Source organism: Eschrichtius robustus, chromosome 3 (genome assembly GCF_028021215.1).
Source record: "Eschrichtius robustus isolate mEscRob2 chromosome 3, mEscRob2.pri, whole genome shotgun sequence".
NCBI lineage: Eukaryota > Metazoa > Chordata > Mammalia > Artiodactyla > Eschrichtiidae > Eschrichtius > Eschrichtius robustus.
This window is the reverse complement of record NC_090826.1, coordinates 100,313,246-100,331,850: the sequence shown is the minus strand read 5'-3', so window position 1 is coordinate 100,331,850 and position 18,605 is coordinate 100,313,246. Positions and strand designations below refer to the sequence as shown.

General features: G+C 37.4%; 1 protein-coding gene across 5 annotated transcripts in view; it reads right to left on the bottom strand.

Annotated features, from left to right (window-relative positions):
• Positions 1–18,605, bottom strand: part of MAGI3 (membrane associated guanylate kinase, WW and PDZ domain containing 3) — a 255,466-nt gene that overhangs the window by 47,556 nt on the left and 189,305 nt on the right. For all 5 annotated transcript variants that reach the window (XM_068540536.1, XM_068540537.1, XM_068540538.1 and 2 more), the window contains exons 7-8: positions 9,143–9,200; positions 5,034–5,128 (exon numbers count right to left, since the gene is read on the bottom strand). In XM_068540536.1, coding sequence (XP_068396637.1) covers positions 5,034–5,128; positions 9,143–9,200 — 153 coding nt within the window. The remainder of the gene's footprint in view (positions 1–5,033; positions 5,129–9,142; positions 9,201–18,605) is intronic.

Sequence of the window (18,605 nt, the reverse complement as noted above, 5' to 3'; positions counted from 1 at the left end):
TGCCTTGTTTGTACTTACTTTTTCTTATCCCAAAGAGTCCTTTATTTAGAAGTCAAAATGACACTCCTGAAGGGTAACATTTATTATTAAATTCCTGAAAGCCTTCAGCACTCATTCAGATGTATATTTCATTTGAATAAGCAGCTACTGAGGTCTATGCAGAAAACACTATACTAGGAAGATGAAGGCAACTGTCACAAACTTATAAAAGAGAACACATCGAGAACTTTTTATAATTTATGACTCAGGCTTTCTGCAACCTTTAATTTATATCTGATGAGAGGAGCAAATCCCTGCACTATCAGTATACAGCTCCATGCGTCTTTCCCTTTTACTCATATTTAGTGGAAACTTTAGGAAGACAAAAAGCACAGCTCCTCTGAAAAGCCTCTTTTAAGAGGTTTCCCCAGATGATCCTAGAACTAAAAGTGATCCATATTTGCAAGTAATACCTCTCTTCTCTTCCCCAGAAACTTTCGCTCCTCTCTTCCACCTGGCTGCCATTAGGGCACTTATGAAAACCGTGGGGATCAAATTGTACAGATTCATAATTTATAAAGCATTGTTTAAGTTATCTTTTTAAAATACGGTTTAAACTTCTCTCACAAATCTCTTTTTTAACAGCTTTATTGAGATATAATCCAATAATGACAGAATTATACAAGTCAATGACGTGCAACCATCACCACAGTCTAATTTTAGCACATTTTTCTCTCCCCCCAAACACACACACCAAAGAAATCTCTGTGTCCGTTAGCAGTCACTCCCCATTTCTCCCCAACCTGCCCTCACATCCTAGTCTTAGGCAACCACTAGTCTACCTTCTGTCTATAGATTTGCCCAATCTGGACTTTTAATATAAATGGAATCATATAATATGTGGTCTTTTGAATGCTTTATTTCACTTCGCATAATTTTTTTGAGGTTCACCTGTGTTGTAGCATGTGTTAGTACTTTATTCCTTTTTATTGCCAAATAATATTCCACTGTGCAGATATAACACATTTTATTTATCCATGTATCAGTTGATGGATATTTGGATTATTTATACTTTTTGGATATTATAAATAATGTTGCTATGAACACTCATGTACAAGGTTTTGTGTGGGCAAATACTTTCATTCCTCTTAGTTACATACTGAGAATGGAAATGCAGCAGTTACCATAAACATATCATAACTATGTTTAACATTCTGAAGGACTGCCAAACTTTTCCAAAGTGGCTGTACCATTTTACATTTCCACCATCAATGTATGAGGGTTCCAACTTCTCCACATCCTTGCCAACACTTGTTACTGTCTGCTTTTTTGGTTACAGCCATTCTAGTAGGCGTGGAATGGTCTTACACTGTGGTTTTGATGCTCATTTCCCTAATGACTCAAATTAACAAGGGTGACTTGTTTCATATTTAGACCACACTTAGCACTAATATCAAGCGCAGAGTTAATCTGTGTGTATCTGCTGCTGCCGCTCTTAGCAAAGTGTTCTAAGAGGCATGCATTAAACTTATTGGCAATTAGAAAAGAGCAATCCTTGGGGCTGCTCTGTATGGTTGTATAGATTGTGCAGTATGCATATGGCTCCTGCAAGAGGTAGGGCTGCCCTGGAAATACTGACAAAGGCAGGTTTGGGATAGGAGTGGGTGTACTCTATTCATTATGTTCTTCCCAGATTTGCTGATCTCTTACAAATACAAGCACTTGACATTTAAAAAAAGAATCGGCTATTTTGGGCTTCTCAAAGGAGAGGACTAGACTCCAGATAGGAGTGTATTCACCACAGTGAACACTATTTTGTGAGGCCTCTGAGTTTGGCCAGTCAGGCTACTTGTGGCAATACCTCAGTGCATTGCTGGCTCTTGATGAGCCTCTGACATTCAAACTAGCAGCTGATCTCTGAGCAAAATATTACTTAAAAAAATTATTTGACATGCTCAAAGCCTATTTAGTTATGTAAGCTGATTATGACTGCCCCCTAGTGTGGCCTATCAGATCGTAGATAAGATCATTTAAGTACTGTGTGCAGGTACTTGAGGAAAATATCTTTGATGAAATGTACCTTTCTCATTTTTATGTCAAATATTCAAATATTTCTGGTCAGCTATCCCATGCTCTAGTCCCCGTGAATATCAGAATAAGACTGGCATCTGAGGGCTACAACAGAAAATCAGCATATAATATATGAGCTCCAATATGTGCAAACATTAAAGTGGGAGGGAAAGTTTTGGTTAACACCTAATTTGGGAAAGTAGTAATAAAACAGCCAAAGCCAATTAGAAATTGGTCAGAAGTAGGTCTTATCAGAATTTAGATACAGAAAAGTGAGAATAAGAAAGGCACAAAGAAACTATCATTGAGTCTAACAATCCTGATTTTAAATCCAAGCTTTGTGATTTAGTTGAGTAATCTTGGAATATAATTCAAACTTTTTAAGTCTCGGTTGCCTCATCTATAAAAGGTGGGGTAATAGTACCTAATTCATGGGGGTGTTACAGGGATTAAACTAGGTAATGCACAGAAAGCATAAGAAACAGTGCTTGACAAACAGTAAGTGCTCAATAAATGTAGATAAACACAAACCCATACAGGCTGCCTAAGGAAGGAGGCTCACGAACTTGAGTACTTCTGTCCCTGCGGCAAGTATATCCCTGGGATGGAAGCATCAGACAACTGTAACTTGATGCCATCAAGGCATCTGGACGGGGAAAATAATATTAACCTTGCAGCAATATTTTGAGACTTAAATGAGATGATGTAATATAAAGCATCCAATTTAGCACTAGACTCTATCTCAATAAATGGTAACCATTATTCTTCAAGGACTAGAATAACTTCCATCACTTCTAGGAAGCCTTTCCTTTCCTCTCGCAGTGAGATTTAATTTCTCTCTCCTTTGTTCCAACACTACTGTTTATATCTGTAATATCATACTATACTAAAATTATGTGTCTGTTTCCCTGGCTAACTTGTGGGCTCCTGAAAGACAGATGCTGAGTCATTACTCTCTCATAGGAGAGTGTCTGGTTATCTAAAGTAATAAAACACATGGGTCCTGCCCTCGAGGAGCTTAGAGCTTAGTAAAGGAGACAAGATCTTTGCTATGGGCCATGGAAGACATGGGCATTCAGGAACTACATGTTATAATACAAAGAACTCTGAATTTAAAGTCAGTAAAACTAGGTTCAAATCCAGACTTGACACTCACTGTGATTGTAAGCAAGAGGCTTAATCTTTCCTGAAGTCTGTTTATGTGTAAAATGGGGACTCATGTTCCTCTGCAGTTAATGTCCTCTGGCTACCCCTTTCACACTCAAAGCTAGCAAAATAGTTGGCTAAACCCACTGTCTTCACTTCTACACCTCCCATTTCCTCTTTATTCTACTGCAGTTTTATTTCACTCTTCCCTTGCTCTTGCTAGAGTGACAAATGACCTCCACATTTTTAAGTCCAATGTAAAACACTTTTCAATTTTCATCTTTCTCGACTTTTCAGCACCATGTGACACAAATACTCAGCTTCTCTTTGAAACTCGTTCCTTCTCATGGCTGCCTATCCTTACAACCTCATCTCTTGTTACTACCCTAAAATACCCTACGCGCTGGCCATTTGTAACTGTTCTCTGACCCCTGGACCACCCTTTCATGCTTCTGTGATTTTATATATTCTGTTCCTTCTAGCTGGTATGCCTTGTTGCTCCTCTAAAATTTTGATCTGCCTGACTTAACTTTTCCTGGCACTTCAAGACCCAGTTCACATATGTCCTCTGCCTGAAGGTTCCCCTGCCCCCTTGATTTCCTCCACCAAAGCAAAGTTGTGCACTCCCTCCTTTATGCCACCACTGTACCTTGTACATCTCTATTAATAGCAATGAAAGCTATTGTTTATTGGTCACCATGTGCCAGACATGTATTTGTAAGCACTTTACATGTATTGTAAGCACTTTACATGTATTAATTTGCATACTCAGAACCACCTTAACAGGTAGGTACTACTATTATTCCTGTTTTGTAGATGAGAAAACAAAGAATTTAAAAACGCAACCAAGGTTACACAGCTGGGATTCAAACCTACTCTGTCCCCTGCTCATTCAACTACTAATACAGGATGACACCTATCACCATATAGTGTAACTATTAGTTTCCTATTTTAGACTGTGAACTCTTGAGGGCAAGACCTATCTGAGTCTTAATCATTTTTTTAATACCATGTACCTAGCAAAGCACTGGGCATATAGTAGGTGCTCTAAAATATTTGTTAAACTAAAAATATTTGTTAAATCAAATGCAAATCTTAAGGGAAGAGACTATGTTTTGGAAGAGTAGTTATAAGAAAAAACTGTTTCTCTCACTGGCAACAGAAGTGAAGAATCTAATAGATTATTATGATATGACCATATAGACCTTATTAATGACAGAGAGAGAAGCGGGAGGAGATGAGGAGGGATAAGTTGGATGTAAGAAATTTCTGGGCATCTTTTTCAAAATACACATGGCTAGGCTCATCAAAATCTCAGGACCTTTGTATTTTTAAAATGTTCCCCAAATGATCCTGATATTTCTAATACCCTACCATCCCACTTGAGAATCAGTGATGTAGGCAATAATATAGTGGATTTACTTAGTATTTGTTCGTATCAGTTAATGAAGAATCCTGAATGGTTACTGACGTTAGATCTAAGCAATTAACTTGAGAGAAGCACATAATGAATTAGAGATCTAATACTGGCTTGACCTTAAACACTAGGAAACAATCCAATCTTCAAATTAAAACCTTGCACCCATAACAAAGCTATTCAGTCCCTTTTGCCAACAATTTCATACTTTCTATATAAGCAGCATGAGAAAAATCTCAGTATTCTCAAACTGTCCAGATGTTTTATTAAGATTATTCATACCTTTACAGTGACAGAAATTAGATATTCTCTGTTGAATTTCAAAGCCCCAACAGTAAAAAGTTCAAACTCACTTTTATTATTTCAGCATATAAGTTTCACAAGTTATTCTTAGAAGAGAAGATAGAGGTAAAAGTTCTACCTGGTTTTGAAGACCCAGTATCAGCCTGTCCTAACTGCTTTTTCCTTTTGGCTTCCTCCACTGGATTTTCAAACTGGGTTTTCTGGTTAAGGTGACTGTAAAATGTAGAAAAATATGCATTTCAGTTTAATATGAAAGAATTACATAGTTTTAAATAGACTATCATAGGTTAAGGGATAAATATGTACCTTTACGCTATGGAACCCAGATATGCTGACAGGTCACAGAGGAAGAGCCTTCTGGCAACTAAAGAAGGGCCCACAGAAGATGCCTAGAAGTCAAAGCTGCTGAAGTATTCACTATAGCTTCCTTATAAACATTTCTAATATAGCTAATAACAGTTTTCAAAACTACAGTAGAAGCCCTCATATATGATATAATCAGAACTGTTGGTAATTAATCAGTTAATTTTTTTTAAAGGCAGTTAATGGTAGGAGGGTTTTAAGGTTCTCTAAAGTGAAGCAGCTGTAAAGACACATTTGAAGAAATCTGAGTGTAGAAGCCTTCTAGAATTTTACTATTATTTTTCCAACTGACTCACCCACATCAATTTAGCAGCAACTAAGCAAGTGACTTGCTTTTATCAAACTGTTATCACAGAACAACTCTCACAGTTAAATTTCTTCAAAATTATATAATAATTAGTTACATAATTATAACATAAGTTTAACTGTTTTTTATGATTTAGGCGCAATCACAACTGACTCTTGAAAGCATACAAGTCTGTGGGGGAAAGCAGAAAAGCATGGGGAGACTAGAGGTAGGCCATTAGCCGACAGTATTCAATATACTATGGGTAAGAGTATGTTTTACAGAGGGAACTGAGCATAGGTTATTCTGGCAAGTCAGTTAAGTGTAACTTGGTTAAGAATGCAACTATTGTACAAAAGATGTTTAAGACCACAAACAGGTCTAATACAGAAGCAAGGGGGAATTATATTCTAGTATTTCTATAGTACAAATATATTTTAGCCAAATGAAATGTATTTTCTAGTAGAATCCATTTTAACGAGAAGTGACATTAGTAAATACCAACAATTAAACAACAAATCATGAGAATTTCAGATTATGATTGTCTTTAGATAGGCTATTACAAAATCTATATGTAAATAGTCATATGACTTGGATATTTTCTTTACCATTTGTGAACATTAATGGTGATGGAGGAGGGGGCAGCAGGGACAAAAAACAACCCTACAGCAAGATATGCTAGCTTCTGAGTATGCTTCTCTATGCCTTTTAGGCTTCTAGTGCATTATTAACCCTGCAACAGATGTAGGTATTTAGTTTCAGAGCTCTAAATAGGGCAAGTTCTACTTGACATCCTTTGGGTTCTGATTTCACAAAAACTCAGGTATGCTTCTGCTTCTTACTATGAGGGGGGACCTTATCAACTGAGTTACTGTTTACCCCTCTGTGAAAATGAAGACTTTGGTGTTAAGTTAGGTACCATTTTAAAAGTTATTTATTAGGTACTGGTAATTTACATAGTCTTGAAAAAATAAAACTAGAAACTGACACTTAGAAAAGAATAAACCTGTTGGGAAAGAATCCTGGCTCACTTTAACGTCATCAGCTAGAATGACTCACTTTGCCACCCAGGTATTAGAACATAAAAAGTAGTAGTATACTCTTTGTTATGTGTGGGAGAAGAGAGTAGAAGTATGCGAATGAGTAGTCCCTTTCCTGAAAATTCTTTGACAAATAATGTAAGATTTTAGTGAAGGGAGTAATTGCATCTGTCACCTTAGACTATCTAGATTAAAATGTCACCCAAAAAACAAAACAGTAAAAACACTCTCCTTTTCATTTAGTTACTTATACCCATAATATTATTAAGATAACAAATTTTGTCTTCTATAAAACCAGCTTATGGAAGTAAGAGAGGAGAATATGACAGATTATCAGAAAAATTAAACAAGGGTAGCAAACAAGCTTAATTAAATATGTAATAAATAATTTGAAATTTCACCTGTATTAAAATTTTGTATATAAGAATTTTAAGAATTCACCTCAACAAACAAAATCATTATCCTTCGCGAAGGGTTAAGATATTAAAAGCAGACATATTTTGACTTTGTCACCTGACTGCATCAAGACAGTTAAAGCAATACGTTAAGACAACATTTCTAAATATATAAGCATTCTTATGGAAGGCCTGCCATTAAATTTTGGGAACAATTTTATTTTCAAAAATAAATTAATCCATTTCAGAATCTCATCTTCTAAAATAAATACTTACCAAAAAAAAACCTGCCATTGCAGTTGGTGTTACTACTATAAGGCTCCTACCAAGAGCAATCATTGTGCCATCTGGTTTGACAAACTAAGAGAGCCAAAGAGTAGCCATTCAAGTTAACAGCTTTTTATCTCCATCAGTAAACTCACTGCAGATTACTATAGTCAGAGATTCAAAGCCTAACTAATCTGGGAATCAAGCCACACTCCAGAGCTCAGCTGACTCCATACTAATGTGCATCTTGAGTACAGCCTGCTCGTTCTTAATCTAATAAGTTACCCTCCTGTAAAATGAGCTCGTCTGGGAGCAATCATACAAAATCACATTGCTGCCACTGCTGTTGCTTCTAATCAGGCTATTTCACATACCTCCATGACAGCTGAGAGCAGGTCACTTCAGGATTTGCCCTAAAGTTGCTTCAATATTAGTATATCCTTGCTTAACGAGAACCAGATCATTTAGCCCAAGATTTTATAACAGGCAAATATCTTTCACCTCTTGACCGTGTACTCAAATTCACTTGGAATGGATATTAAGAGAATGAGAATTATTATCTCAGAAATGTTCAGTAGTGTTAATGGCAATAACTGATTGAAGCCCAATTTAAGTAGACTAACTCTTGGGAAAAATCCCACAATTCCTTTTCAGCTAGCCTTCAAATATTTCTTTGACTAGAAAAATGGTTGGTTTTTTTCTTCTAATTAAATATGCTTTAGAAAAAAAATAACAAAAGAACTGCTGTGAACTTTTCACATCACAGTATTAGAAAGATATGAAATAACACAATGGAAATAAAATTAACATAACCTTTCAATGGAACCAAAATATTGACACTGTTAAGTTACATATCCAAGGGTCAAAATGACTCATTTTCTTAGGGTACAAGTTAGATTTTAAGAAATCATTCCAAAAATCCCTCTAACCACAGTGACTCAAGTAACAACCTACACACTAAGATAAAGACTAGCGTTGTAACAGGACTCAGAGTTACTTGCGTTAGGGAAGTGGCACTGCTTTGTGCCAACAAGTGATGAAAAATTAATTAGCAATCACAAAACTAGAAGATTCTCATGTTCGCTGTTTTTCCAGGTAATAATATTTTGCCTTTACTACCTTGGCAGTTGGTGCAGACTCCTAGTTCCCAGGTAAATAGTAACCTCTCTGATGCAATTATTTGCCTGGTACTAGATGCCTGAGGTCAAAATTCTATCCATACCATCTGGAGAGAAAGCAATCCCAACGATCATAATAATGTAGCAATTAGATAAGTGAAGAAAAGGGAAAGAAAAATTAGATGTTGATGTTATCCTAATTTCTCTGGCTAACATAGGCAGGTGTTTGATCCTCTACGCCAACAGAGATTTATGTTAAATTTAACCATAACAGCTGTGTGAGAAGCAACTTTCACCCCCAAAAAGAATACTAAGTTTTCCTTAATTAACTCCTTGAAAGAGAGAACAGTTTTAATTATATACTTCAAAGGTTTGGATCATTATGATACAATGCCCTTAAAGTCCTTTCATTGCTTTCAGAACCATGCAAGTATAGTGTTGAAAGTGACCTTAATAGTTCACCTTATTTCAGTCTTCTATCTACTACTTCTCTCTTTAGAGGCCACAGTAGTACTGACAACATCTCTAGCCATTACTCATCTGGGCAACTTCCCCCTGTCTCTCTATACTTACTTCAAAGCCAGCTTCTAGGGAGCCCAGTCAGTGAAGCAAATGCCCACTGTCCCTACCTTCTCATTCCCCTAGTGGCAAAACCTGAAAGCTGGACTGCAGAAGCATAAAGTATTCCATTCACTCCCTAAAGTTGTGTAATGAAAGGAAAACATTTGGGAGAACATTAACTGAGGTAACAAACTTACTCAACATAGTAGGTCCCATACTGAGGGTCTTCAATTTTCTCCCAGCCATAAGGAAGTTCTGCAAATAAAAAAAAAACAGAATTGAGTGAAATGCCAGTTTCAAAACCAACAAGAAAAGAATTTACAGAATGAATTTGTGTCTTTTATTTCATTACACTAATATTTGGGAGACGGAAAGCTGAGGGCTCACTTTCAAAGAACAAACACAGTTTGAGTGGTTTCTTCAATAGCTAGTGAGTACCTCGGCAAGTAATCAGAAGCACAGAAGAAAAGATGACATTAAACTCAAAGGTGTTTATTCCAATCACAAGCCATAAAATGCTAATTATTTAAGAAATCACCTGGTATACTTCTTTCATTTAAAAAGCCTGATAACAATGAGGTGAGACACACCTTGTTCAATACAAGCAGCAGCTGCGTGTTAAATTTTTCACTATTAGACAAAGGATTTGTCAATTATTTCTGTTATCACATTCTGACCCACTTCTCCCCACAGGAAAGTCCAGCCTTGGATTTTTGCCATTTCAGGTGGGCAATCTAGATTTGCTTAAAATCTAAGAAAATACCTACTGTCCCTTGCAAGAGCTTGATCTAAGTATCTGAAGGAAAATTTATTTAACTACACAGTGCTTTGTGTAGAATCTATATTTATGTATGGTTACAAAGAAATACCTTACATAGGGTTATTATGTGTTATTGCAAGTAAAATGACCAATAAAATATAACCAGAAAAACTGAAAGTGGTTGAATTTCTGATAGTTAAAAAAAAATCTGGTCTTTGCAACATAAACTGGCCCTGTCAAGAAAGAATCCCCTTTCCCTCCCACTCTGTTTTCCAAGGTAAGGCTGCTGAAGAATCATTTTATTAGTCAGACATGGATTAAGTTGGCAGGAGTGTTCCTACCAGGTGGTTTTTATTGCTATCAATTATACATAGGAGCCCAGCAAGAAGGAATTTTTAAAAAATCTATAGTTGTACACTATGATGACCACCCTGACCACACTTTTATTTTCAATTTCTTTTAGACTTTTTCTGCTATGCTGAAAAAACATGTACACATGTGCACACACATACAAATGACATATGCTAGACAGCAAACAGGCTTAGAAAATAACAAAGTACTTATTCATTTTATATCATTAACCTGTAGTATATCGACTTTGTAAGTAAAAATTCCATTATAATGAACCTGATAAACAATACAAACTGTTATGCTCTAATAAACAGTATTATTCCACATTCAAAACAAAAGGAGAGAATAAATGACTAGCCTCTTGATGAAAGGCTCTGAATCACCTCTACCCCTTTTCTCCAGCATATTTTTTCTGCCTATATATATATATTAATTAGTGGTTTTGAAGCTTGGTGAGTTTTTGTGGTTTTCCTTTGAAGGACCTGGTTGAAATTTCTGAGGTGGAAAAGATGAGAATAGTTGAAAAGTAACTACTATATGAAACAGATCGAAACAACTGAAAAGAACTGGGATACACTTCAGTTCACTTTGAGCCTCCACAGCTAGGAAGCAAACAATCATCAATTAAGTAGGTACAATATTTTATGACCCATGTGAAGAAAAAAAGGACAAAGAGCATTGCTCATCATCCAGTTCTTCAAGGGGTTAAGATGCAACCCACTGCAGTCACCCAGGACAGTGCATCCTGAAAGGAATTCAGGATGAAAATAAAACAAAACAGGATGAGGCACACCGTGCTTTGGACAAATGGGCCCCTGGGTAATTAGATGCATATCGCAGGAAGAATTTCAATGATCCCAGATCCTTGCATCTTCCCATACATAGAAAGTACTAAGACCATTAGCTTGAGATGTCTGTTCTTTGTGATTAGCGGTCATCTTTTGCTAAGATGTACGCTTGACTGCGTGAATTTCCCCGCTAAAAACTCATGTATATCCTGGCTCCTCTCCTACCTCTTGGAGCAGTTCTCAGAGCTCCTGAGTCGCTGTCTCCTGGGCTATGGGGCTCAGTAAGACCCTGAACAACACTTAAGCTCATAACTCTCATGTATGTTTTCCTTTAAGTCGACACTAAGCAACTGTTACATGCACATAACATGGATTGTATCTGTTGGATTATATCTGTAAAAAAATGCTCTATAATAATATTACCAAAGCATTATCATTGAGGATCTTTCATGAGAGAGCTATTTTTCTTTAATAGAAATTTTCTTGAAATAACATGGGAACTCAATTGTGCTGTGTAAGGATGACTTCTGCAACTGCACCACAACTGGATTTATGCTTTTTAAAAAAAATTTATTTATTTTTATTTATTTATTTTTGGCTGCATTGGGTCTGTTGCTGCGTGCGGGCTTTCTCTAGTCGCGGTAAGCGGGGGCTACTCTTCGCTGCGGTGCGCGGGCTTCTCATTGTGGTGGCTTCTCTTGTTGCAGAGCATGGGCTCTAGGTGCACGGGCTTCAGTAGTTGTGGCTCACGGGCTCTAGAGTGCAGGCTCAGTAGTTGTGGTGCACGGGCTTAGTTGCTCTGTCACATGTGGGAACTTCCCGGACCAGGGCTCAAGCCCGTGCCCCCTGCATTGGCAGGCGGGTTCTTAACCACTGCGCCACCAGGGAAGCCCTGGATTTATGCTTTGTCTGTGAGAATTTTGGAGAATTGAAGCAACTATAGAGATAGTTGAAACTTTCCATTTGCTATCTGAAAAATTCACTAAAAAGGATGTATTAATGCCTAATAAAAATAAAACATCAAAATTAATATATTTCATTGTTGACGTGGAAGTTGAGTCAGCATTTTAGCTAGTACTTAAAGAAATTAGCAACTAACAGATAAAGTATAGCCCTTTCTTTAGGAGAGTAAACAAATTGGTAATTTATCTTCCAGATTACTTTCAGCAATCACTTTAAACCCTCATACGTGATAACATTAGCTAGGTTTTTGCAGGGCAGATTCATGCAGATAAAGAAGTGGTTATTGGGCTTCCCTGGTGGCTTAGTGATTGAGAATACGCCTGCCAATGCAGGGGACACGGTTTCTGGCCCTGGTCTGGGAAGATCCCACATGCCGCGGAGCAACTGGGCCCGTGAGCCACAGCTACTGAGCCTGCGCGTCTGGAGCTTGTGCTCCGCAACGAGAGGCCGCGACGGTGAGAGGCCCGCGCACCACGATGAAGAGTGGCCCCCGCTCGCCACAACTGGAGAAAGCCCGCGCACAGCAGCGAAGACCCAACACAGCCAAAAATAAATAAATAAATAAATAAAATAAAATAAAAAAAAGAAGTGGTTATTACTTGCCCACTTAAAGGTAATAAAAGCAAGACTAAAATACCTAGCAATTCTATACACTATCCAGTGAGTCAATTCATTTACTGAATTTCTTCCCCTTTTCCTTCCCTTTTTCCCCTCCCTTCCTTCTCTTCCTCCTCTCTCCTTCTTCTTTATGCAAAAATAAAAATTAGAAACAGTATAGTTCTTGACATCAAGGAGTTCATAGTCTAGAAATGAAGACAGAAGAGAGAAATGAGATAATGAAGGTAAACGCAAGCTTTTGGGGAGAGCAGAGGAATGACACCAATTGCTTGGTAAAGCAGCTATCAGAAAAGCCTTCTAAAAGAGGGTGATGTTTGAGCAGTCTTAAAGAATGAGTTGGGATTGGGGAGAGGGAGGCCATTTCATAGATCAAAGAGCACTGAGGTACTAAGAATGGCTGGCATTTTCAGTAATTACAAATAATGTGATAGGGCTAGAGTGAAGGATGTATGCAAGGGGGCTTGTCTTATAAGCAAGCACGAAAACACATTTCTGGAGTGCTGGGTTAAGAAGTTTGGTCTTTATTTTGATGATGATGAAACTGACTAAGCTGGACTGAGACATGATTACATTTATATTTAGGAAAGATTATGGGCAGCAGTAATAACGGATGAAATAGATGGAGTGGAGTGAGAATAAAAGCAGACAAACAAGAAAGTCATTAATAGCTTAGGTAAGAAATTATGAAGGTTGGAGCTAAGACACTGGTAGTGGGAATACAGAGAAAGAATGGATAATAGAGACAAGGAAGTCAAAGCAACAGAACTCAATGACTAACACGAAGACTGAGGGAGGAAAAGAGGGGAGGAGGCCAAGATGATCCCAAGGTTAATGGCTCTTCAGGCATGAAGATGATATATTATCAAATATTTACTGGATACCAATGATGAAAATAGCTGTGGGAAGAGGAAAGAGGTATTAATTTGGATTTAGAGGCATTTAGGAGACAGATAATATAGGAAAAGTGCCTAGCACCATTGGACACTTAAGAGATGGCAGGTTTTTTAAAGTCAGAATTGATAGAACTTGGTACTCAACTGCAATGAAGAAGATAGGGTGAGGATAAAGTTGAGGATGACAGCCAGTTTTAGGCTCACGGAACTGGGAGGATGTAATGTCATTTGGTGATGGCAGGAAGCTCAGGTATAGAGAATATTTAACTCAGTTTGGGAGGTGTTACATTTGAGGGGCTATGCAACATCCTTATAGAGATATCCAACAATCTCTTGGAAATATGAACCTGGTCCTCAAATGAGAAATGTAGGAAGGAAAGGATTTGGGAGACATTGTAGTTAAAGCCATGGCAGTGGACAAGATTACCTAGATAAATTGTGAACAGAAAAAGATGGAGAATAGAAGCTTAGGGGCATTAACAATTTAAGGAGCAGAGACAGTAAGAATAGTCAGGGGGAATGATGTCAAAGAAGACAAGAGGGGAGCATGGTCAACGCTAACAAATGCTTTATAAGGCTGTCAGGACTCAAGATAAGGGCTAAAAAGAGTCCACTACGTTTGGCAATCAGGCCGGAGGTTATTGGTAACCTTAAGAAAACCAGTTCAACTAGAAAGGTAAGGGGCAAAATTCAGCATATTGTAATATTAAAGAGTAAAATAAAAGGTGGAGCCCTTAAGAAGAGAGCCTTTTTTCTTTTTCTTTTTTTTGGAAACTCGGTTGTGAAAAACATAGTGTGAGAACTGTGGAGAAGTAGGGTCAAGAGAAAACGTGTTTATTTACTTTTGAGATAGGAAAGAGCTAACCGTATTTTTCTGTGTTAGAAGCTAAAGCATCCCCCCCAAAAGCTGACTCAAGAGGCAAAACTATTTCTGGCATATCAAGCAGTTGATTGTTTCTAAAGCCCATAAATTTCTTTCCTCTTCTCCAAATAGGATTTTTCTTATTTAAATATATGAATTACAATTGTTTTCTCATTGTGGAGCTCTATTCAGTTGATAATTTTCTTTTACCATTCTCTAAATTCTAAAAATGATATCGACATTCAATACACTTTAGTAAAAATGTCTTTAGTAAAAAATTTAATCTTTCTTTCATCTTAAGAGAAGAGGAGTGGGTTGAGAGAGTAAAATGGATTCCTGATGTTGAATTTTTAAGATAAAACAATTTAACTAAATTTAACTATAACAATTATTTTAAGTGGAAGATAAATATGTACATCGATTAAACCATCAGATATGGTATAAAAACACAGGTTCTGAATATCACAAGACTGGGGAGAAAAGGGCAAGTTTTAGAAACTGTGAGGTTTTTCTAGAAGATCTTCAATGTTCAGCAGAATGCAAACAATATCTTAAACTATAAAAACTGACATTTAAAATATTGTTATTACTATCCCTTTTTGAACATCTACTCTGTGCAAAGTATTGTGGAAATTACCAATGTAAGTCAGATACAGTCTAGTCTGGAAATAGCCTATTGTGGGGCTATTTCTCCCCTACTGAGGGAGGAGACAAAATATACAGCAAAAGTGATAATGGTTGGCCAAGCATAAAACAAATAGGTTGAAGGTTCCAAATTTTGGGGTCCCCACAGGGAAGTACAGGTGATGTTAGAAAGGCACACCCAGTACTGGGGGTGGGAGGGTAACTCTTAGATTAAAATGTTTTGAACATCCTTAGAATACTGAGTGCAATTCTGGTTGCTCTCTCTTAAGAAAGATATAATTAAGATGACCATATAATGTATCCTACACTTCTGAGAGTAAAAGGGGACACTGTTATTAATTATGCTGGGACAGCAGGAATAAGCTGGATTAGTCCTTGGCCAACCAAGACATATGGTCACCCATAATGTAAAGAGCATTAGTGGATCACACTCATCCAGAGAAACATTTCCAGTTTCTCTGAGCCCTTTTACTTTGTTCTCCAAGGAAGAAAGAATGTCTGATCTGACTGGTGAGATTTAGAGAATGAATTCTACGTGCTTGGCTCAGAGCCTCTTGGGTTCTCTTGCTGTTCTGGATGCTAGCCTGCCTGCAGAGAGGGTGCAATCTGGTCTTTTCACCATGTCTGCCTTGTGGGAGGGGTCAAACAGCTGAACACAGAGACCAGAGATTGAGTGCTTAAGTCTGCCTCCTGTAGGGGTAAAATATTAGTAAGCCCAATAGAGGTGCAGAGCTAAAGCTATGTTCACTCAGCAGATGGTATTCTAACCTCATCTCTGTTTCCTGCGTCCTGTGTCTCATACATGAGGTGTATGAGAAGTGTCAGCTCTCCTATTTTCTCTCTATTGACTCCTCACTAGTGAATGAAGACAGAATTCTTTTTTTTTTTTAACTTTTTTTTTTTTGGCCATGAGGCATGTGGGTTACTAGTTCCCCAACAAGGGATTGAACCCTCGCCCTCTGCATTGGAAGCGCGGAGTCCTAACCACTGGACCACCAGGAAAGTCCCAAGACAAAATTATTATTTATTGCTTCCCTCAGAACCTTAAAGAAATTAAATATTATTTTCAAGAAGGATGACCAAAATAATCTGGAGCATAGAGTAGCTTCTTTCCTTCTTTTCCTTTCTTTCTTTTCCTCCTTCCTTTCTTACATCCAAACATTTAAGTCTCTACTGAAGGGATATATAGGTAAGACAAAATTCTTGCTCCTAAAGAGTGTAGGCACCTAGTAGTGCCTACTAGGCAATGTAGTAGTAAGTGCTACAACAGAAATATGCATGTGGTACTGTTGCGCACAGAGGAGAGAACACCTAATCCTGACCTGGAAGAGAATGACAGAGGAGGCTACAAAAAATTATACTTTACATCTGAGCTTAAAAGGATAAGTAGGTACGAGCCAGGTGGACACAGGGGAAAAGGCTGGTTCCTGGCAGAAGAAATGGGCCTGTGGCAAAGGCAAAGATAAAAATGTGTCATACTTATGGCATGATAATACTTTGAGAGAGAAATATAGAATACAGTTCAATTACAAAAAATCTTCAATACTTCCCCATGGAGTCTCGACTTTATTCTGCTGACAGTAGGGAGCCATTAACTATAATGGCCATTAACCTGAGCAAGGGAGAGGTATGAAGTTTTTTGATCATGTAGCCTTATCAGTAAAAAATCTGACAATGTACTTCCAAGAGATTTATATATATATATATTCATAAACATATACATACTACTCTACTAACATGTATTTACATAATAAAACATACACAAAATAGAAGTTTAAAAAGGAGATGGGAGACTTCCCTGGTGGTCCACTGGTTAAGACTCCATGCTTCCAATGCAGTGGGCACGGGTTCCATCCCTGGTTGGGGAACTAAGATCCCACATGACGCGGGGCACAGCCAAAATAAATAAATAAAAAATAAAGAGATGAAGACTAAACAATTATCCCTAGTTTACCTCAATGTGGTTTAAAAAAGCTCACATGAGGTGTATGAGAAGTGTCAGCTCTGCCATTTTCTCACTATTAGCTTGGGCTTGCATATTTGTATTATCTTCAATCAGCAGTGTCTTTGTAGAAATCCTTTTAAGCCACATTTTAATTTTGTGTGGGTTAAAAACCATGTAACATAGTCTATAAATCCACTCAACTGGGTACAGGTAACTGCAAAACTTTACAGGGCTCTTGGCAAGAGCAAGGGTGCCACCCATGTTCTTCCCTCAAGACACTCTGGGGAGTGTACATGATAATCTGACATACAGAATGAGGTAGAATGCCATTACCAATCTGTATATAAAATAGTAGAGAAGGTTAATTTATTTTTTCCCAATAGAAACATTATGAAAAGTTCTGACATTTTTTTCCTGTACCCGAACAGATAGTTGGAACACCACCATTTTACAGACCACTGGCATAAAAGATATACTGGAGGAGAACTGTAGGAAAAAAAGACCAAGAAAAATCCAAGCGTGTGGTAGTCAGAGGAAGGGAGAGGAAGATACAAAAAAAAAGCATGAATAGATAGAGGCATAGGTAGCTATGTGAAAAAGCAAATAGAGCAAAATGTTCATTATAATACATGTATTCACTGAAAAATTCTTCCAGTTTTTCTATGTTGGAAAATTTTCATAATAATATATTGGCAAAATATAGAAAAAAGAAAGAGCAGGGATTGGAAACTATATAGGGAATAGAGCAAACAGAGAGGAAGAAGCAAAAGTGACTCAAAGGATTTTGGCCCAGATGATTATGAGGGTGGTACCTATGACAGAAAGAGGAATGGGGTGACTATGGGGGAAAGATGCTAAATTCAGTTTTAAGTATGTTTATCTGAAGTGCTAGTAGGGCAATCAAAAGGAAAGTCTCAAATGTAATGGGAAATACAGAAATAGCATTCAGAACAGAGGACAATACTAGAGGTTTAGATAAGGAGCCTAGCTACAGTAAATTGATAGTTAAGGCTATGAAAATAAATACATTCTACAAGGGAAACAGGAAAAGGCAGAGAATTGAACTGAAACAATTAGTCGGGAGGAAAAGGAATGGAGCCCAGCAAAAGAGACATGCCCGAGAAGACTAATACCACATTCACAATCTTTAAAAAGTCCAATTCTATAGTATTACATATTCTAGTTTACCTTCACAATGGGTGACTTCACCATAAGAAACTTACTATGAAGAGCCTTATAGACAAGGGAAGTATAAGAAATTAGTTTAAAAATTATTTCGAGGTATAATTTACATTCAACAAAATACACAGATCTTAGGTGCTCATTCAATGATTAAAATATTGATTTAAGTGCTTGTTCAAGTATAAAAAATGAGTTTTGGCAATTGCATGTGCCTATATAACCGTCACCCCAAACAAGGTGGAGAATATATCCATCATTCCAGAGAATTATTTCAATTCACCATTCTCCCCTCCACCCCCATCATTTTCTGACTTCTATCAGCATAGATGAGTTTTCCTGGTTTTAGGCTTTAAATAATGGATAATTAAGTATCCATTCTTTTGTGTCTGGCTTCTTTCATACAACATGTTTCTGAGGCTCATCCATGTTGTTGAGTGTTATCAACAGCTTTTTCTTTTTATTGATGAGTAGTATTTCATTGCATGAATATACCACAACAGGAGAATGTTTATCCATTCTCCTGTTGATGAATATCTGGGATGTTTCCAGGTTGGAGCTATTATGAATAAGGCTGTCATGATCATTCAGGTAAAGTCTTCTGGGGAACATGTGTTTTCATTTCTCTTGACATAACACCTCATAGGAAACTGCCA